The sequence below is a fragment of the Corvus moneduloides genome, chromosome 13 (genome assembly GCF_009650955.1).
Source record: "Corvus moneduloides isolate bCorMon1 chromosome 13, bCorMon1.pri, whole genome shotgun sequence".
NCBI classification, from domain to species: domain Eukaryota; kingdom Metazoa; phylum Chordata; class Aves; order Passeriformes; family Corvidae; genus Corvus; species Corvus moneduloides.
In genome coordinates, this window is record NC_045488.1 from 11,906,802 (window position 1) to 11,925,989 (window position 19,188).

The window sequence follows — 19,188 nt, forward strand, 5'->3', positions numbered from 1 at the left end:
CATCAGCTCTAACTACTCATTCTGTTGAAGAAGTGTTTGTAAAGCATTATAAATAGTGTTTTTCCATGTTTCAGATCTATTTGTTTCACTTTCCTTTCAGCTGTCAACACTTCAGATTGGAACTGAAATGCCTTATTCTTTTAAGACATCTTCATTTCTTACCAAGTACCTCGTCTGTTCTCATTAGTAGCTCTGTGACAGTCCCACAGTTAAGTGTGAAGAAAGTTCTTGGGGAAAAAAAACCAACTCCATTTCTACCCAAAGGGTTTGTGGAAGGCTGCAGCAAGGCTTATCTAGGATTAGCAGCGAGATTCCTGAGCTCTGGTGCTGTGGTTCAGCAGAGCAGAAATCTTGTGGCAAACTTGAGTTCAGTGTGGCTGATGCAAACCTCATTGAAGACGTGAATCATCTCATTCAGGGCTTTTAAATAACAGGACCAGTTTCAGTGGAGGGAAAAACCTCCTGTGGGCACCTGGGCAGTGAAGATCTCTTGCAGGTGGTGGAGCTTTGAGGAAGTGATGGGCGTTTCAGGCTGGTTGTGCTAAAGCCAGGGGCAGCACCTTTCTAATCTTGGCACTTCAGGTTTAAGAATGAACGTGAATAAAATCAGAGCAGTGTTTGAGACTGAATGAATGCCTTGCACAGTTTGAAGGACCAGAGAGGATGGGAGCATTTGTAGTTAAATTCAGAGATTCCAAATGGAAATTCTGGTTTGGGCCTCCATCCTTCAGTGGCTGGGAAATTGCAGAACCCTCGTGTGCTGAATTAGGTGCTTTGGTCTCAAATATTTACATCAAGTATTGTTTGGAATTGGATCTTTTGGGATTGACTACAAAATATTCAGGGTATTTCATGCAGAAGGGCAGCCAGTCACGTCAGTGGGCTTTAGGCATTTCACTTCCTTGTGATTCCTTGGGAATCCAAAATTCTGCAGGGATATCATCATTCCAGCTGTTGTCTCAGGCCATCTGATGATGAACAAGCTGCTGTCAAGTGCTGAAATACATTTTTCAATAAAAACCAGGTGCCGAAGTTGATTTTCTGGCTCCTGCCTGCCTTGCTGATGCGCACTGGTGATTACTGGTTTCACTGGTTTGGGAAGTGTTTTTCTCAGTTCCTGGAGAAGTGAAACAGGTGACAAGTTGTACCAGTTTGATTCATTAGATCATATTGGGAGACACTGAGTGGCTGTGTTAATGAAGATGCTAATTAATAGAAGGCAAAGTCCAGCTCCCCCATCCGAAACAGGACACGCAGCTCTGATGGGAGAAGCGCAGAGATGGAATGGGAAGAAGTTTCCTTTAACCCAGGAATGATGGCATGGGGTTGCACACAAGTGGGATTATATTCACTCTACTTTTAATGTCATTGATCTCCTTTCTTTGAACCTGTGTGGATTAGTTCTGCTGCATGGCAGAAAGTGAGGGAGGCACTTGGAAGGGGTGTCTGGAGTTGAGGATTGGCACAGCTTGGATATTGTCAACGTATAACTTCTTTTACATCCAGCTAGAGCAATAAAAAATAGTTAGCATCAGAGATTCTAGCAAGTGACTAAAAATTGATTCGAGTTACAACCTTTGTTTTGCACTGGCAACTTGTCCTTTTCTCAGGTTTTTTCCCCACAGAATGGAAATGCCTTTAAAAATCTCTCATTGCAGACTTTAAAATAAATACCTGTGAGCACTGTAAAAGGGGGCAGAGCAGTGGCGCCGTGCCTTCACTCTTAATGGGCTTCAGGCACTTTCTAGTGTTGCTGCGGATGCTGGAAGTTGAGTATTAATTCTTTGTTTTGTTTCTTTGAAGCAAATGGTTATGAGCCTTCGAGTTTCGGAACTGCAGGTGCTGCTGGGCTACGCGGGGAGGAACAAGCACGGCCGCAAACACGAACTGCTGACGAAAGCCCTGCACTTGCTCAAGGCTGGCTGCAGCCCCGCCGTCCAGATGAAAATCAAAGAACTCTATAGGAGAAGGTTCCCCCAGAAAATCATGACCCCAGCAGACCTGTCCATCCCCAGTGTGCACTCGAGCTCCATGCCGGCCACGCTGTCGCCATCCACCATTCCACAGCTCGGCTACGACGGCCACCCCGCCACGTCCCCCTTGCTCCCCGTGTCACTCCTGGGACCCAAACACGAACTGGAACTGCCCCACCTCACCTCGGCCCTGCACCCCGTGCACCCCGACATCAAACTGCAGAAACTCCCTTTTTATGACTTGTTGGATGAGCTGATCAAACCCACCAGCCTAGGTAAGAAAACCTCGTCCCGACACTTGGTGGTGTTTGGGGAATAATGGCCCAATTCAGCTGCTGGTGCAGCAACTGGTTAAATATTGCATCATACCAGTGTTTAGAGAATTGCTATTTTTGGTAACTTTTGGAACAGATTGTTCTACATGGAGAGACGTCTTACGTAACACTCATTAGTTGCTTTAGCTGAGCCTCTAAATATGGTTTAAACATCCGTTATTTTTAAGGGGGGACTTTGACAAGAAGCAAACTAAATCTTAGAAAAAAATGAAAAAAAAAACCAGTCTGCTTTCAGTAGTTCTTATAAACCACAGAGTTTCATTATTAAAAAAAAAAACCCCAAACTAAACAAAACTACCCCCAAATCCATCAAGCTTCTAAAATGTTCTCTTCTGTGCAGGGAAGGAATGCCAGGCTGGAAATTTGCTGGATCCATTACAATCTGAACATCTGAATTTAGGGAGGCTTGTGGTTCTTTTGCAGTTGTGGCTACTTTTCTTGCAACTGATTTTTTGTATGAAGGTATAAATCACTGGTGGAGCTGCTGAGAAGGATCTGCTGCTTCCAGAGCATTATATAATGTGTGATTTCTCTGGCTCCACGTAGCACTTCACAGCATGGTTAACTTTTAATACTCTTAAATATTGCCTAAATGCAACAGTTCTGGTGATTTCTGAGGGGCTGCTCGTGGAACCTTCTGCTGGCTTGAAACCCCAGGAAAGATTCACTGCTGGTTGGAGGAGCAGATTTGTGAGAGGAGATCTGGGAAGAGAGGGTGGGTGAGTGAGAAAAAAAAGTCCTTTGCAGAAGAAATCCCTTGTAAACAAAGCTGAGCAGGTACTTTCCAGTGACAGTCTGAAGGGCTGTGGGGATGTGGGAGGCCTGATGTGTGAGTGCTGAGGGTTGTCTGTGCATTTCTAAAGGATCTGGCACGGTTGCTTGCATATTTTTTTGGTTTAGCTGCTGTAATTGAAGGAAAAGCAGAGAGTTTTTGGTAATTTAATCTTCTGGTTCAGGTATTCTTTCCAGAGGTGCACTGTATCTATTTAGCTTTAATCTAAACCCTAATTGATTAATAACCATTCCAGGCAATGCTGGTGGTGTGAGCTAATTAGCTACTTGGTATGTGTCTCATTGCTTTTCCATTATAAATACTTCAAAATAAGGCTGTAATTTCCACAAGACATTCCAGTGCAGGAATGATGGTGTGCATTGATTCCTGCATGTGGGGAGAGCACTTTGCTGTCAGCTCTCCGTCTGACAGGCCAGCCCCAAATGCAGGGATCGTAATTCACTCCCTGCCAGGTCTCAGTGCCTCAGGAGTTGATGGACAATGGGATATTTTTCCCCTTTGTGCAGTGTCAGGGTGAGAAAAAGGAAGTGAAATTCCAAGCGGATAGATACCTTTGGAAGCAATCCCTGTCCTTTCTGTTAACTTCAGGAGTGTTGGGGGCTTTTGTTTTGTATGGGAATTCTGTTTGTCTGAAACAATCCTGTTAAAAACCTTTTTACTGGAGCATTTGGGGGAAGAGCTGCAGTGTCCGTGCATATCACAGAATCCTGGAATGGTTTGGGTTGGAAGGGACCTTAAAGCCCATCCAGTCCCATCCCCACACCTTCCACTATCCCAGGCTGCTCCAAGCCTTGTCCAACCTGGCCTTGGATACTTCCAGGGATCCAGGGGCAGCCACAGCTTCTCTGGGCACCCTGTGCCAGGGCCTCACCACCCTGTTCAGACTTGGATTCGTGTTCTCTGTTGATTACTGATACTTTGCAAAGTCTGAAATGATTTGTAGAATATTTGCCCCAGATGGTTTGAGCATCCTTCTCGCTGCTGCCAGCAGTGTGGGTTTCCTCAAGTGTCCAATGTGTAGGTTCCCTGGTTTGTTTTCCACTGGCAGATCCTACTGCAGACGCTCAGAACCTGGCATTCAGCCAGCGTTTCAGCATCTTCTGCTTGCTTTTTCCCATCAGATTACTCATGGGATAGGGATAAAGAACTTTTGAATTTACTCTGCTGCCCTCCCCCACAAGGATGAACTGATGACCTGATGTGGGGTTTGGAATAATTCTCTGCCTGCTTGAAATAGAACCTACTGGAAGAGAAAGAAAATGTGTGTGCGAGAGAGAATTTGTCTAATTCAAGTTTCAGATCCTTCTGGGATGACAGTCATTACCTAAAACTGGGCAAAGCACATCCTTGGGTGAGATTGCCCCTGGTTGTTCCCAAGTCCAGCTGGGAAGGTTTGCTATCGTTTTCTGTCCCTTTGAGAAGTGATGGTTGATTGGAGAAGCAGTAATTGGAGAGAGCCTCAGGGCAGGGAGTTGCCCAGCAGGGAACTCGAACAGGCATTCTGTACCCAAATATTTCTTTGGGTGGGTGGGTAGCACACAGCTAATGTGAGGAACAGATGAGGAAATGAAATCTGCTAACTCTGATTTGTAACGTCAGGAACAGGAGGGAATAGATGTTACCTCCTTCCACTTGAGTGCGGCTCTGGCCCAGGATTCACGTGGATGCTGGCTGCTTGCTGGGCTGGATTCATGGAATGCAGGATTTATCCATCTGCACCCTTCTCACCAGCACCTATTGAGCGTGGCTGGCTGAATCCCAGGATCACTGACATTGGAAAAGCCCTCCAAGATCATGGAGTCCAACCTTTGATCAGCACCTTGTCACCAGCCCAGGCTCTGAGTGCCACGTCCAGTCCTTCCTTGGGCATTGCTGATGTGAGACAAAGAGACATTTGTTCATTTGCTGTGGAGCTGTTGAATTTGATCCACATTTTATTAGTCACCCTCACTGCCAAGTGGAGAAAGCATCGAGATGGGATGGGTTTGTGTCCAAGCCAGCCAGGAAGGCTCCTTGTTCTGCAAATGTGTGCTGGTGGGTGAATGTGCACTGAGCTCTCTGCCGTGGTTAACCACCATTTGAAGTGATTCTATGGCTTTTTTATTTTTGGAGGAAAAGCTGTCCACTCTGGCCTTGGTGGAATGCATGCAAGTTGCCTTATTACTGTGCTTCTCTGTTGTTTTTTAATAGGATCTCTTAAAGAGGAGAATTTAGGTTGTTTGTCAAGTGAAGCTGCAGCTCTCACTTAATTCTCCCATTTCCAGCCCCCAGAGCCCAGACGTTGCTAATTGGTTGTTTTTTAAGCACATTTTCTAAAAGTAACTCCTAACACACAGATAAGATCTCTTTTGTGTGGTGAAGTGTGTTTACTGTGAGTAACAAGGACCAGAATTTGCCAGATTATTATGGAAGGGACATGAGATAGTTAAGTAACATCTTAAAAATGTGTCTTGTTACAGCAAATGTCATTCCTAATTGCTTTAGCTGTGTAGTCGTTCCAAAAAACATTTTAACTGGCTTAGGGGCCTTCACTTACCTGTAAGGGGAATGAAGCTTTTTTTTTTTTCCAATTGAAAGGATTAAAGAGGCTGTGAGCTCTCCTCCTCTTTAAAATCAGTCCAAATGGCAGAAGGATCATCATCCTGCAGTTTATTTGCTGTGCTTCAGCTCTCAGTGATATGAACACAGCACTCACTGAAAGTTGGATCAGAGCCAGAGGAATTAGAATTTTTACCTGCAGCCTCCTGGAAGGAAGAGGCACAGATCAGTCATTATCCCTCAGAGCTAGGAGAATTCCAGACTCCAGGTACCATCAGAGCTTCCAGTGCCTCTACTGAGGCTTCTCTGGATGGAGGTCTCAGTTTAATTTCTTGATTTCTGGACTCTACCATCAGGATTTCTCCCGGCAGCAGAATTTCCCCCTCAGGGATTGAGTCCATGTTCCCCAACCAGCATTTGTTCTCCTGACCTGCACTTACCATGAATTTCCTTTGGCTGTGAGTGATCCTGGTGCCTTGGACATGGAGCCAGACCTTGCAACCGAGCTGCCTGAAATCTTTAGGGTGCCTGCAGTTCAAGGTACAGCCATTAAACAATTAAACAATTCAGTGCACAAGAAAGCTGGGTTGGAAACAAGAAAGTTTTGCTTGGCAAGTATTTCTCCTTTTCCTCTATCAGTGAGCTGATCTCTTGCTCTGTGCAATTGCTGTTACGGTTTATATGAAAGTCACGCTTTTACTGTCTTCTGTGTTTATTATTTTTGAAATGTACTTTGGGGGAGGAAGTTCAACAAAACACTATATTCTCAACTCAGCTTTGAGCTCTCTGACTTCCGGCCCTGCAGCTTTTCATTGTGCAAGAAGGGGGTGAAATATTAGCTCTGTGCTGGGGCTGCACTGGAATTACAGTGCACTTGGGGTTCTTCTTTTGGATTTGCGTGCGCTGGGCCTCAAGTTAAGCTTTCCACAGTCAAGAGTGTTTCTTTAAAGTCTGAGAGAGCTTTAACCAACTGGGTAACTCCTGTGCTAAAAACAAGGAGTGTCATTTATTGAGGCTCTCTTCAGCTGATTGCTCAATCTCCTCATGCGTAGAGCTGAGGTCACCGATATTCCAGGCCCCAACAGGATGTGGATGTCCCAAGATTCCAGGCCCTGACAGGATGTGGATGTTTCCAGACACAGCTGCTCTGCTGTGAATGGAGCTGGGAAGCCACTTGGCTTCCACGGAACCATAATCAGGAGGAGCAGGGAACAAAATCCATCTCCTGGCCCTGCGCAGGACATCCCAACAATCCCGCGCTGTGCCTGAGGAAAGAAACTTCCTTGTTGAGAGGAAAACTTCTCCAGAACTGTGATCCATGCAGGGAGGTGGCAGTGCTGACTTGGTGCTGCTCCTTTGAAGTGTCTGACTTGGTGCTTTTAGGAATAAAAGTTAAATTACTGAGGCATGAAAGCAGCTTTTGAGTTGTGGGACATAATTCAGGTGTCTGAAGGAATCGAGGGGCTGAACTTGAATAAGGGGGATCCAGTGATGTTCCTTCACTCTGGAAAAATGATGGATGTGGAGTGGAGATCCACGGCCCTAGGAGGGTGAGAGGAGAGTTGGAATCCATCCACAGAGGTGGGTTGGGAGAGTGGAGACTTTGGGCATGGAATGTTGGCATGGAAGTGTCCCCTAATCTTCCTGCAGGTCTTCAGAAATGCTCTACGCCATGAGTGATTTAAAGAATAATCAAACATAAGTGTCTGTCCAATTGCACATAATTTCCAGCTGATCTGTTCTGTATTCTGTTTATACAACATATCTGAAAGAGTTATAAAATACATAATATTTATGGATTAATTGTAGCCCTTGGAGTATTTCCAGGCTATTTTCATATATATGTTTAGGCACAATTTCAAATAAGCTCCTTCACATCTCTTTACTCCCTTCCTTTCCCACCCCCAGGGTGGCTCTGCCTGTTCCTCCTGAGGATTAACTGTGAGTTGAACAGAATCTAAAAATGATTTGAAGGGATAAATGCAGCAGCTGACCAGAGCCAGGGTTCAGTTTTTCATCTGTTCTAAGGTGGAGAACGTGGTTCTGTCACTTCACTTTTCTCGGGCTGCTTGTGGGCACAGTTGTGACCTGTGGAGGTGGGAGAAGAGCTCATCAAGGAAAGAAGGATTTGAGTGTTTACTAAAATGCTTCCCCTCAAGTAGTTTTGGAGTGTTTTGAAAGGTTGAGGATGCAGCATCCGTTGTGATAAGTGATGGAAATGAAGTGGAATGGCCAAGGTGTGACAAAAAGCAGTGGGAATTTGGGATTTCTCTTGGTGCTGGACATGAGCTCAGAGCTCCTGAACCCCACAGCTTGTGCAGGACATGGCTGAGGGATGTCAGATATTGGATATTGGGATGCAGAGCCCTCCTTCGGCATGGGCTGGCGTGGCTTTAGTGATGGCTGAGAGGCTTTTCCAGGGAGAGGGTGGCTCCAGGAGGGATCTGGCTGCGCCCAGCCCCATCCTGCTCACTGCAGCTGCATTTAAGGGCAGCAGGAAGTGCAGGGAATGGTAGGTGGTGGTTTGAAAGCACTGCTGGTTCCAGAAGATGACAGAGCTTGGGGCTGAGAGGTTGTGGTTCAGAGGCAGGAAGTGTTGATGTGTAAATAAACACTCGGTTACCCGGGAACTCCAGAAATTGGGGTGGCTTTAAAGGCCTCGTGGTGCAGCCTGAGATGAGATCCCCCATTAAGGTGAATCCTCTCAGCATTTTTCTCCCACAGACCCACTTGGATCGTGCTTCCCTACAGCCATTAGAGCTCAACCCCAGCCTTGGCTCCTGCTTCCAAACACAGCTGGATAAGTGAGCCCTGGGCAGAGCGATCCAGGAGGCTCCGGACAGCCGGAGCGATGAGGAGCCGTGCTGTGGTGTTGTGTTACGGATTTCCTGCCTTCTGCTGCCCTGGAGCAGGGCTCAAAGCCTCTCTGCATTTTAACATTTTCAAAGCTCCATGTTTTCTGTGCCCTCCTCTAAGCACAGTCATTTTTCTGGTTGGGAGGCAGGGATTAAATTTTCAGCAGTGATATTTGATAGAGGACTGAGCATAAATTAATGTGATGCCTTCTGTTGTTTAAAGGAAAAGCAAAATGAGGCATCACCTGTCTGGGGAGGAAAAGCAAGAATTGGGGAATATCCTGAGTTGGGAAGGACCCAGCAGGATTATCCAGTCCAGCTCCTGGTCCTGCACAGACACCCCAAAATCCCACCCTGTGCATCCTTGGGAGCGTTGTCCCACATTCCTGGAGCTCTGGCAGCCTCGGGGCCGTGCCCATTCCCTGGGGAGCCTGGTCAGTGCCCAGCACCCCCAGGGGAAAAACCTTTCCCTGAACTCCATCCCAAACCCCTCACTCAGCTTGCCTCGTCCTGTGCCTGGTCACAGAGAGCAGAGCTGCCCCTCATGAGGAAGTTCCAGACAGCTATTCCGTATTTGTGGTTAATATTTTGACAAATGTAGCTAATCCAGACTGTTAGGTTAGTGAATAACCAATTAGGCATCCCTTGTTTTTCTTATAGCATGCAGCAAAAATTTCCTCTGCTGCTCATACTCTTCCTTAACACAACTGGTTTTGCCTTTGGAAATCAACACAATTATTGGGAATCATTGGGAAAGGGCCCATTCAGTGGTATCTTAGGTAACAACTGTGGTGTAAAGTACAAACTTAATTTCAGTCCAAGCCTCTCTGTAATATATTCCCTCCAGCTTAATAAGCTGCACTGGGTGATAATGGTGGGAAGATGAACCTCAGTTTATTGGTCAGCTGTGTTAGGAAGCATCACCACCTCCGCTCTGTGATCCCAGAAAATTCATGAAAGATTTGAGGGTGTTTGTGCCTGAATGGAAATTGAGAGAGTAGCTTTTTCTCAAGACAGCAAGAGGTATTTTACTGCAGAAAGATTGTGTGGCTATTTTTAGCCCTGGGTACTGGTGAGGTGGAACAGAATATTTTTAGAGCTGTAGAAAATGCAGCCACTCAAGATGGGTTCTTTTTTTTCACTCTGGTGCTGGAGGGGTTTTCCAAAATAAAGAGCAGAATTAGTAGAAAATGCCTTTTCTGTGTCATTTTTGTTTATTAAATAGGTGATCTATTGATTGTGTGTATATACACACACCTATATATACAGTGTGTGTGTGTGTATATATATATATTTTTATATATATATTCCTATAGGATTTAAAGTGTTTTGGCCCTGTGGATGCCATATATTGAAACAGTTTTCCCTTAAATTTTGAAAACTTTTTACCTGAGTAAAATGTTTTAAGAAAATCCTCAACCAGCAAGGCACAATTGTGTCCCTCAGTTAATCTGTACCAACCCCAGGTGCTGTTTGGATCATTCCTGGAGTGAGGTAAACCTGGAGTAATTCAGGAAATGGTGGTGAGAGCGAATTAGGAAAAGAAGAGCTTGGGAGAAGAAACTCTGTAACTTTTTAAGCATTTTGCACTCTTGACTCTTCCAAGCTCTTTTCCATTCAGAGAGAGCTAAAGAAAGTGTTTTCATGTTTAATAAATCATAGTTATGGAAAAGAAACAGCAAACCCAACCCCCAAAAAACATTCCTGGCATCTTTCTGAAGAATGTTCATATTAACTCTGTTGTCCTGGCTTGATTCCAGCTTTATTGGATTATAAATTCTATTTTCATCCACTTGGTTTTCAATTGCAGATCTATTTTTACCTTTCTTTTGTTAAATAATAATGGTTGTTTGCAGGGCATGGTTGTGTTTGTAGCCATCAGAATGATTTTATTGTCTAAGACGATATATTTGCATGTTTCTGGTTTTAATCATCCTCCAGAACTTTAAATTATGTGCTTGACTTGCCAGGATCTGTATGGTGTTTTAAACACAGCAGATACACCAGATGAATTAATAGAAATCTGTCAGCCTTTCTGCGCTCTGAAATTCCAGATTTCCAATGTCTCTGCCTTGGAAAATCTCAAGTCTTTGGGAATAGAGGAGTTGGAGCCAGAGATAAAGATGGAAGCTCCGTGTTTCATGGAAAAGCTGCTAAATGAGCTCTGTTTCTTGTGGTTTGTTGGGATTTTCATGCATCATTTGTAGGCTAAGCAGATCTAGAAGGACTAGATATGGGCATGAAAAGCTGATAAGGGAGAAGATTAGAGAAAGCCACAAAGAAAAACCAGATTTCATCTCCCTTTTAGATGCAACTACACATCCAAGGGGCAGAGTGGTATCCTCAGAGTAGCTGAGGAGCCTGACCATAACTCGGTTGTAGTTTAATGTAGCTTCTGGTCTATCTTCCTCTGCCTGTTCTGCTCAGTCTGTCAAGAGTTTTGAAATATTTTGATTGCCTTTTGGAGCATCTTTGCCTAATTAACAGGTTTTTTTCTTTCCTCTTTGCAATTTGGCCATGCTCCCGTGGTAATCACAGCAAGGGCTGTACACAAAACAACGTATGGAGAGCTTGGGGGTGGCAGTGCTGCTTTCCAGGGAATCAGAGCTCTGGAATCAGGGATCCAGCAGCTCCCAGGCTTTGCTCCCAGTCAGTAGAACAAGGGCACAGCACAGAGTTCCAGGAGGGTTTGGGTTGGAAGGGGCCTGAAGTCCCATCCCACCCCTGCCATGGGCAGGGACACCTTCCCCTATCCCAGCCTGCTCCAAGCCCCGGCCAGCCTGGCCTTGGACACTTGTAGGGATCCAGGGGCAGCCACAGCTTCTCTGGGAATTCCAGCCCAGCCCTTCACCACCCTCCCAGCCAGGAATTCCTTCCCAGTATCCCATCTAACCCTGCCCTCCTTCAGTTAAACCCATTACCCCTTGTCCTGTCACTCCTTGCCCTTGCAAAGTCTCCTCTTTGAGGATGCAACATTAACTGCACAAAAGACACTGAAAAGACAAAAAAACACCCAAATCTCAAGAAGAAATGTCCAAGGATTTTTTTTATTTCGTTTTTGATTGAAGCAGAAGCTGTTTTCTGTCCTGGCATGTACCGTGAGGAGAGCTGGAATGGGGAAAGCTCCCGTGGCAGCACTCAGGGATCTCCTTCTACATTTTCTCCCAATTAAATGTATAAATGCTTTAATTTGACCAATACAACAGCTGGATATTGGGAGAAATTTCTTTCCTGGGAGAGTGGTTAAGTATTGAAACAGCTTCCCCAGGGAAGTGTGGAATCACTAACCCTGGAAGGGCTCAAAAATCAAGTTTTGATTTAGTTGATGAGGTGGTGGTCAGTCAGAGTTGGGCCTGGTGATCTTGGGGGTCTTCTCCAACCTTAAAAATTCAGTGATCCTGTGAATATGGAAGTTCAAAACCCTCTTTTCATATCACTATTCAGTAAAAATAAATCTTCTATCAACATGAGCAGGGGAAAAAGGATTGAATGTGAACCTCTGGACCAAACTGTGTCACAGTTTTCCTGCTGCACGCACTTCCAGTTCCTCCTGTTTGCCCATTTCCCTGCTGCATTCCCTAAACTGGAGCTGCTGCAGAACCAAACCAAGCACAAAGATGGGCAGGGGAAAGGAAAAGCGTGGGAAAGGCAGGGTTAGAATTTTGATAGCTGCTGGTTGACTTCTCTGGATAATTAAGCTTTAAATGAAGGTGGCATTAGTTAAATGCTCAGCAGTTTTTAATTAATAAAGTGCTGGAGTTCACACCAAAAGTTCCCAAAAAACCTTCCAGGACTTTTCTAATAAAGCCAAAGTTGACAATTTCCAGGCTAAAGCAAATATTACCTGGGAGAAAAATCAACCCAGCAGATAAAACTATGGAAAACTCGGAAATAATAACTGGAATTCCCTCATTTCTCTGCAGTGCATTAGCTTTGCTAATTCAACTTTTGTTAATTAGAGTTTGTAATGGTGATCTTTCCATTTATAGCTAAAAATAGGTGTCAAATTCTATCGAGGAGCACGTGTGAAAGCAGGTTTTCATTGTTAATTGTACACATTGTGTTTGTATTTCCTGCAGACATTGTGCTCGCTGTGCTGGCTGGGAGGAAATGTATACATTTCAAAATACAAGTTCTTCATAAAACTTCATGCTTTTCCAAAGATTCCCTGTGCTCCTCCAAGCAGCAACTTTCTGTTCCCCGTTCCTGCTCATCCAGCTTGGGAGCAGCAGCAAGTAGTGGAATAAATGGAAGGATTTTGCAGCACTGTCAGGCGGGATGGATAGAGATGTAATTTTGGGAGGTTGCTGCTGGTAATATTTATACTCAGGCAGTGCCTTCGCTATTGTTGGTTCCAGCCCACCACACGCTGTTTGGAACAAAATCTCTCAAGTCTCACCCTGAAGTGTTCACTCTGCTGTCACTCAGGGATGAGTCAAGAAGTGCATGATAGTAAACCAAAAAAGGGTAAATTTGTCGAGTGTTCAGTGCACTGGATGTTTATTCAGAACCCCATAAAGTTATTAAGAATAATGAGATTGAGTGGAAAGCTGCTTGCACAAGTGCGCTTGGGTGTGTGTTGGTGAGTGTGCGGAGTAATTCTCTGGGGAGGTGATGCTTTCTTTTAATTTATTATTTAAAAAACTCTTTTCATTGCTGCAGTGGCCCTGTGAAGGGTTGAGTTTTAGCTAAAAGCACTATTTTAGAGATATTTAACATTAATTTCCAGCAGGAGCATTTACTCTTGAGCAGTGTTTGGTTCAGCAGAGTGGAAAGGCTTCAAAATCAGATTTTATAGTTGCAGATCTCATGAGTTCTTGGCTTATTACAGATATATTTGGTGCCTTTCAGTCCATAAAATACTGAACTGAACTGTGAGATGTCCCACATGTTGTACTTCAGCCCCTCTGTGAACTTCTACAGGCCAAGCCATGATCTGCTGCAGTGAGGGAAATAAAAAAGTGATTGATGAGAAGTCCTAAGATATTTTTTTTTTTAATATCAGAGCACATTTGACATTAAATTACAGTGATAAAAAGCCTTGATTTGCCTCAGCTCTGCCGTTATCTTCATCCCTATTTTAATGTACACTTTATAGGCATATAAAGTTTGTTCATTGTATTTTTATTTACAGGAGGCTTTCAGTGGCAACTTCCTCATTGGCTCTAAAGCTGTTCAGAGAAGCAGATGTGCCTCACACTGCTGGGCTGGCCATAAAAACGTGTGTTAGAAATGTAGACACTTTCTTCAATTATTGACTGATTGTCTGGGCTGGTTTTGATGCTCTCTGTTCTCCTGCAGCCTCAGATAACAGTCAGAGGTTTCGAGAAACCTGCTTTGCCTTCGCGCTGACGCCACAGCAAGTGCAGCAGATCAGCAGTTCCATGTGAGTGAGCTCCAGCAGCCTTTAAATCCCGATAAACCACCCAAAGGAGCCAGCTTTCCATATCCCTAACTTGGAAATGGGAGGGGGGTATTTCCTCTTTTCCCCTTTGTATGGGGAGCAAAAGGGTGAGGAGGAGAGAATTCAGCACCGCCAGTGAGTTTTGGGTGGGTTTCTCTGGCCCGAAGTTCTCTGCAAATCCAGAATTCTGCTTCCTGCAGCCCTTCCTTCTCTGTTAATTCACTATAAAGGTGATACTTTACCCCTCAGAACTTCATAGTTTACCAAAAAAAAGGAAATTATATAGGTCAGATGAGGATTTATTTGTTTACCTTGAAAAATAAAAACTGTTCCTTTGAGCTTGTCTTGAGAGTGGTGGTTTGAGCACAAGTATCAAAGTCTGGTGTACATTATACATACACCTGAAAGTGTGTGTTTTACACTTTTTTTGGGGTAAAAAAGAAGTGTTTTCCATAAATTGAACTTCCAGCAAACTCTTAAGGAATCTGTATTGCAATATTGAGGGATCTCTTGTGGAAATAGGATGTTTTAACCCACGTTCTCTTGTTTCCAGGGATATTTCTGGGACCAAATGTGACTTCACAGTACAGGTCCAGCTAAGGTAGGTATTTTATTGCCTGTGCTGCTGTTGGATTTTAGGATTCAGATCCTGCCCAGCAGGTTGGGAATTCCTGGATGGAGAAGAGCCTCATCCTGGTTGATTTTCTTGTCAGCGAATCCTCCTTCCTGTAACTCCACGTTTGCATTCCATGTGCCTGGGCCTGAAGAATCCATGAGCAGGGAGGGTTGTTTTTCCTAGCAGGGATGCCAAGCTCAGTATTCCATGGGCATCCCGAGGTCTGCTTCTTTAGGCACTTTGGGAATCACAGCCTGGTTAATTTGGGGGTTTTGGCAGGTGTACCACAAATTGATGAAATCCTCTCTCTCAGCCGGGTGGGGTGGGAGGGACCAAGGGCTGAGGAGGGAATCAGGGAAAACAGGGCCAGAAGGCAGCTCCCCCTCTTTGGGAGCAGCAGGTTGGTTATCCAGCCCCTGATGGGATATGGACATGGACGGGGCAGGTCCCTGGAAGGAATCCAGGGGAGCTGAGAGGTTCTTGCTGCTCCTTGGAATGCCCATTGTCCGTGAGCCGGGCTGGGAGCAGGAAGGGTGGGTCCTGCTGGGGATCCAGCAGCAAGAGCGCCTCTTTGAACTTCAGTAAATAAACTCAACATCAGAGGCCTGAGGAGTCCGTGGCTGTGCTCAGCAGCTGCCTGGTTTGCTGGAACTGCAGCTGGGACAGTGGAAAATGTCACTTGTGACACCTTGGTCTGACCGTGGAGAGGTCAGGCTGGAGAAAAGGCAGCAAAGAAATTGGGATTGTCTGTTGTGACAGGAACCTGCCTATGGGAACGAGTCAGGCTGAGGAATTCAGGGAATCTGAGGAGGAACCTACAGCCTTCTTGAATGAACCTCTGTCATTTTGGGGGGCTTTCCTGCTTAATTGACATCATTTGAGACTGTGCTTAGCAAGACTTGTCATGATTTCATAGCTCAGTGGAAGAACAATTCCTTGCAGGAAAAGACAATCTTTAAATCACTTTAAAAGTGAAAGATGATAGCAGCTCTTTGCTTTTAGGTTTTGTTTATCAGAAACCAGTTGTCCACAAGAAGATCACTTCCCACCCAATCTATGTGTGAAAGTAAATGGGAAACCATGCAGCCTTCCAGTAAGTAAGATGTTCTTTCAATACACATTTTGGGATGCACTATTAGGAATTATCTGCCAGAAATTAGCCTGAAAATTTATCCCTACCTTTGTTTTCATATTCTGGAGCGCTGGAATGGAAAGATCAAGGAAACTGTTTTAGCCAGTAGATCCAGAAGATGAATTCCCAAAAGACAGGAAATTTTGGTGTTTGCCCAACAGCAGCTGCCAGTCCTGGGCAGCACAGGGGCTGGGCTGGGCTGGGCAGTGTGAGCCAGGCAGGCTCCAGTGCAGGAGCTGGATATTAGGAAGAATTCCTTCCCTGGGAGAGTGGTTAAGGATTGAAACCTGGAAGGGTTCAAAAGCGACTTTGGATTTACTTGACAAGGTGGTATTCAGTCAAAACTTGGACCTGAGGATTTTGAGGCATTTTCCAGCCTTAATGATTCAGTGATTTTATGAAGATGGAAGTTGAAAACTCCCTTTTCAAGATCACATGTTGTTATTAAGTAAAAATAAGTCTTAATTAAAATCTTAAATGTCTTAAATTAACATGAGCAGAGGAAAAAGGATTGCATTTTAGAACCTCTGGTCCAAAGTTTAGGGGTTTTTTTGTTTAGTTTTGCTGAGACAGGAGAGGTGGCAAAGTTGCCTTCAATATTCTGTGGGCAGGGTTAGGATTTTGGATTTCTGTCAGGAGAAAGATCTTGTAGAATAGTTGGTATTTTATTGTCTGATCCTTCTCCCTTTGAATTAAACATGGAGCCCGGTCCAGGTGTATTGGGTTGTGGTGGGAGGGGCAGGAGGCAAAAGCTCTGTTGAATTCTTTTTCCTGAGAGATGAAATCTTTTGGTTTTTAGGGCTATCTGCCACCAACCAAAAATGGTGTTGAACCAAAGCGCCCCAGCCGACCAATCAACATTACCTCACTCGTCCGCTTGTCCACCACGGTCCCCAACACCATCGTCGTGTCCTGGACTGCAGAGATTGGCAGAGTGAGTGGCTCTGGGGTCTCTTGTATGTCTTTGAGAGATGAGCAGGTTTAACTGTGCAGGAGATCCTTGCTGGGGTAGCCACAGAGTGTCCTTGTTCAGCTGGAATTCTGTGGTGCCGGGCGGTCGGGACGTGCTCCCTCAGATCCCTCACGTGCTCCCTCAGATCCCCCCCTCACGTTTGGGGTGGGATCTCTCCCTCCTCACTCCCCCCTCCCCCCCAAATCTTTGTGGCTCAGGGAGGGCCCAGATAAAGAGATCAAGGCATCCTCTAAACCTTTTGTTTGTTGATTTGGCCAAACTTCAGACTTTGAAGCTCTTCCTGACTTCAGGGGCTTGACAAACCTTGGCTTGGACTTGCAAGGAGCGGGTGACGTTGAGCACAGAGTGGCGCATTAGAGCTGTGAGTGTGGGCACAGAACAGCACAGCCCAGCTGATTTCATTGGCCTTTCCTACATTTCTCCTCTCCCAGCTGCTCTCCTCATCCTTCAGATCTAAAACCTCATGTTTTTATCACTTTTTTGTGTCTGTGGGGAGAACGTTACAACCGGTGTTAGAAAATTGCTGATGTTCCACTGGACTAATTAAATCTGGAACATGCTGCAAAAAGGGACTTCAATAAATCAGCCCATGAATTAGTGAGTTGCTTTCAGTGCTGGCAGCAAAGCTGCTGGATGGGCATTCCAGAGGCACCGTGTGCTGCTGCCACTGCCCCCATCCTGTTTTTAGAAGTCCCCAGAATTGTCCTGAGGTGAAACTTTGTCCAAGAATTTGTCAGCGTGCAAAGCCCAGGATTCCTGAACCAGCGTGGAAAAATGCTTACACTCCAGTCAGGCACAATAGGCAGTTATAAAACACCAGGATGGTATTTCATGATGGATTTCTTGTGGAGCGGAAAACAATCTCCATTCAGATTATGGGATAAAGGATGGCTGAGTGATTTTTGTAAAAAATCCTCTTTTATCTAATGAGAACTGCAGGTACCAGAAATAAGCAGTTACAAATCAGCCTGCTTTGGTTGACACTGCTGACGTGCCTCCATGCAGGTGGATGGATCCTGGATGCTGCTCTGAGGGATTCAGAATTCAGGATTTAGGGACAAGAAGAGCCCCAGGTTGGAGTTAGTCCCTTGGGAACTGGCTGGTTCTCAGGTTTCACAGATAAATCGGTTATAAAGAACATTTTGGATAACTTCTGGCATAAGTAAGCATTAGATCCCAGAAGTGTCCAAAGCCAGGTGGGATGGGCTTGGAGCAGCCTGGTCTGTGGAAGGTGTCCCTGCCCATGGCAGGGGTGGAATGGGGTGAGCTTTAAGATCCCTTCCGATTTTGTAAGACACAATCCTTCTTAAACTGATTCTTCGAGACTTTGACAGTGAAATGTGAGGAATTATTTTTTATTTGGCTGTGCCTGTGCAGCACAAAATTTGAGTTCCTCTCTCCCCCTTCCCTCAAGAATCACTTGCATGTCCCAACTGGTGCTCCCTACCTTTGCTGGAGTCCTCATTGTGATTTTTACACAATCTGTTTCAAGAGCCTTCTGTACAGGATGCCTCGGGCAAGTTCCTGCCTTTGTAGATTCAAGCTGTCGGTAAATAATTTCACAACGTTAATTAGCATTTTTCTAACTTCTCTCCTAATTGAGGCATTAAACAAACAAGTTAAAGCAGTAGTGGTTTTTAACGATGTGAGAAGCATTCATTTCGAGAATAAAATATTTAAAACGTGGTGTTTCTGATGCTATTTCAATTTGTGCGATTTTGTGGTGAGATATATCACTGAAATCCTGCCTTCAGATCCTAAATAAAGGATGGGAGATGTCACAATTACATGGATTTTTTTAAGTGGAAACGTGTGGCAGTTGCTGGGGGAAGCCTTTTATTTTTCAATTTAAATTGTATGAATGCAGCTCCAGGTTTAGCCAATGTTTAAATCAAAAAATAATTGATGTACCCTAATGTGAGAAGACAGATTTGGTCCTTTCCATTCTGGGGATTGAGAGGTGTTGCTGCTGAATCACATTTTTAGAAAGACATTTATAACCTGATTTTTTTGGAGATTCTAAGAAAAATGAGAGCTTCAGAAATCCAGGCTATGAATTGAACTCCCTGGCAGGAAGAGCTCATTCCATGAGGGAAGGCTCACCTGAGTTATGGGACCTGACAGAGCTGGGTTCTGCCTCTGACCTGCGTGGATCCCAAAGGATTTCCTGTAGAGGCAGAAGGGAGCATCCATGGCTTTTCCTGACCCTGATAAAGAACTTTGGCATGGTCAGATCTGTGGAGACTGGTGGGGAAGTGACCCAGCCCTTGGACAGGCTGGGAGTGGGGACTTGGGCTGGGTCTCCAGAGCACATCTTGGCCCCTCTCAGCCCTTGAACTCCTGAACTGCCTTTTTCCTGTTCTTCTCTGGTGGTGCAGTTCACATTTCAGAGACAGCTGAGTGCAGGAAGAGAAGATGACCAGTGCTTCCAGATACTGCAGATGGTGCATCTTTTGAAGAAGCATCACTGCTCATTTTCCTATTTTGAAACCAAAATAAGCTTTTATTAAAAAAAACTTCTAATGATATTTGAACTGACAGCTTTCCTTAAATGCACTGCCACAAGTGC

The 19,188-nt window shown here is 44.9% G+C and overlaps 1 protein-coding gene across 2 annotated transcripts in view; it reads left to right on the plus strand.

Annotated features, from left to right (window-relative positions):
• Positions 1-19,188, plus strand: part of PIAS1 (protein inhibitor of activated STAT 1) — a 49,263-nt gene that overhangs the window by 19,304 nt on the left and 10,771 nt on the right. For both annotated transcript variants that reach the window (XM_032122785.1, XM_032122786.1), the window contains exons 2-6: positions 1,804-2,248; positions 13,796-13,880; positions 14,452-14,499; positions 15,517-15,607; positions 16,446-16,580. In XM_032122785.1, the coding sequence (XP_031978676.1) occupies positions 1,804-2,248; positions 13,796-13,880; positions 14,452-14,499; positions 15,517-15,607; positions 16,446-16,580 (804 nt within the window). The remainder of the gene's footprint in view (positions 1-1,803; positions 2,249-13,795; positions 13,881-14,451; positions 14,500-15,516; positions 15,608-16,445; positions 16,581-19,188) is intronic.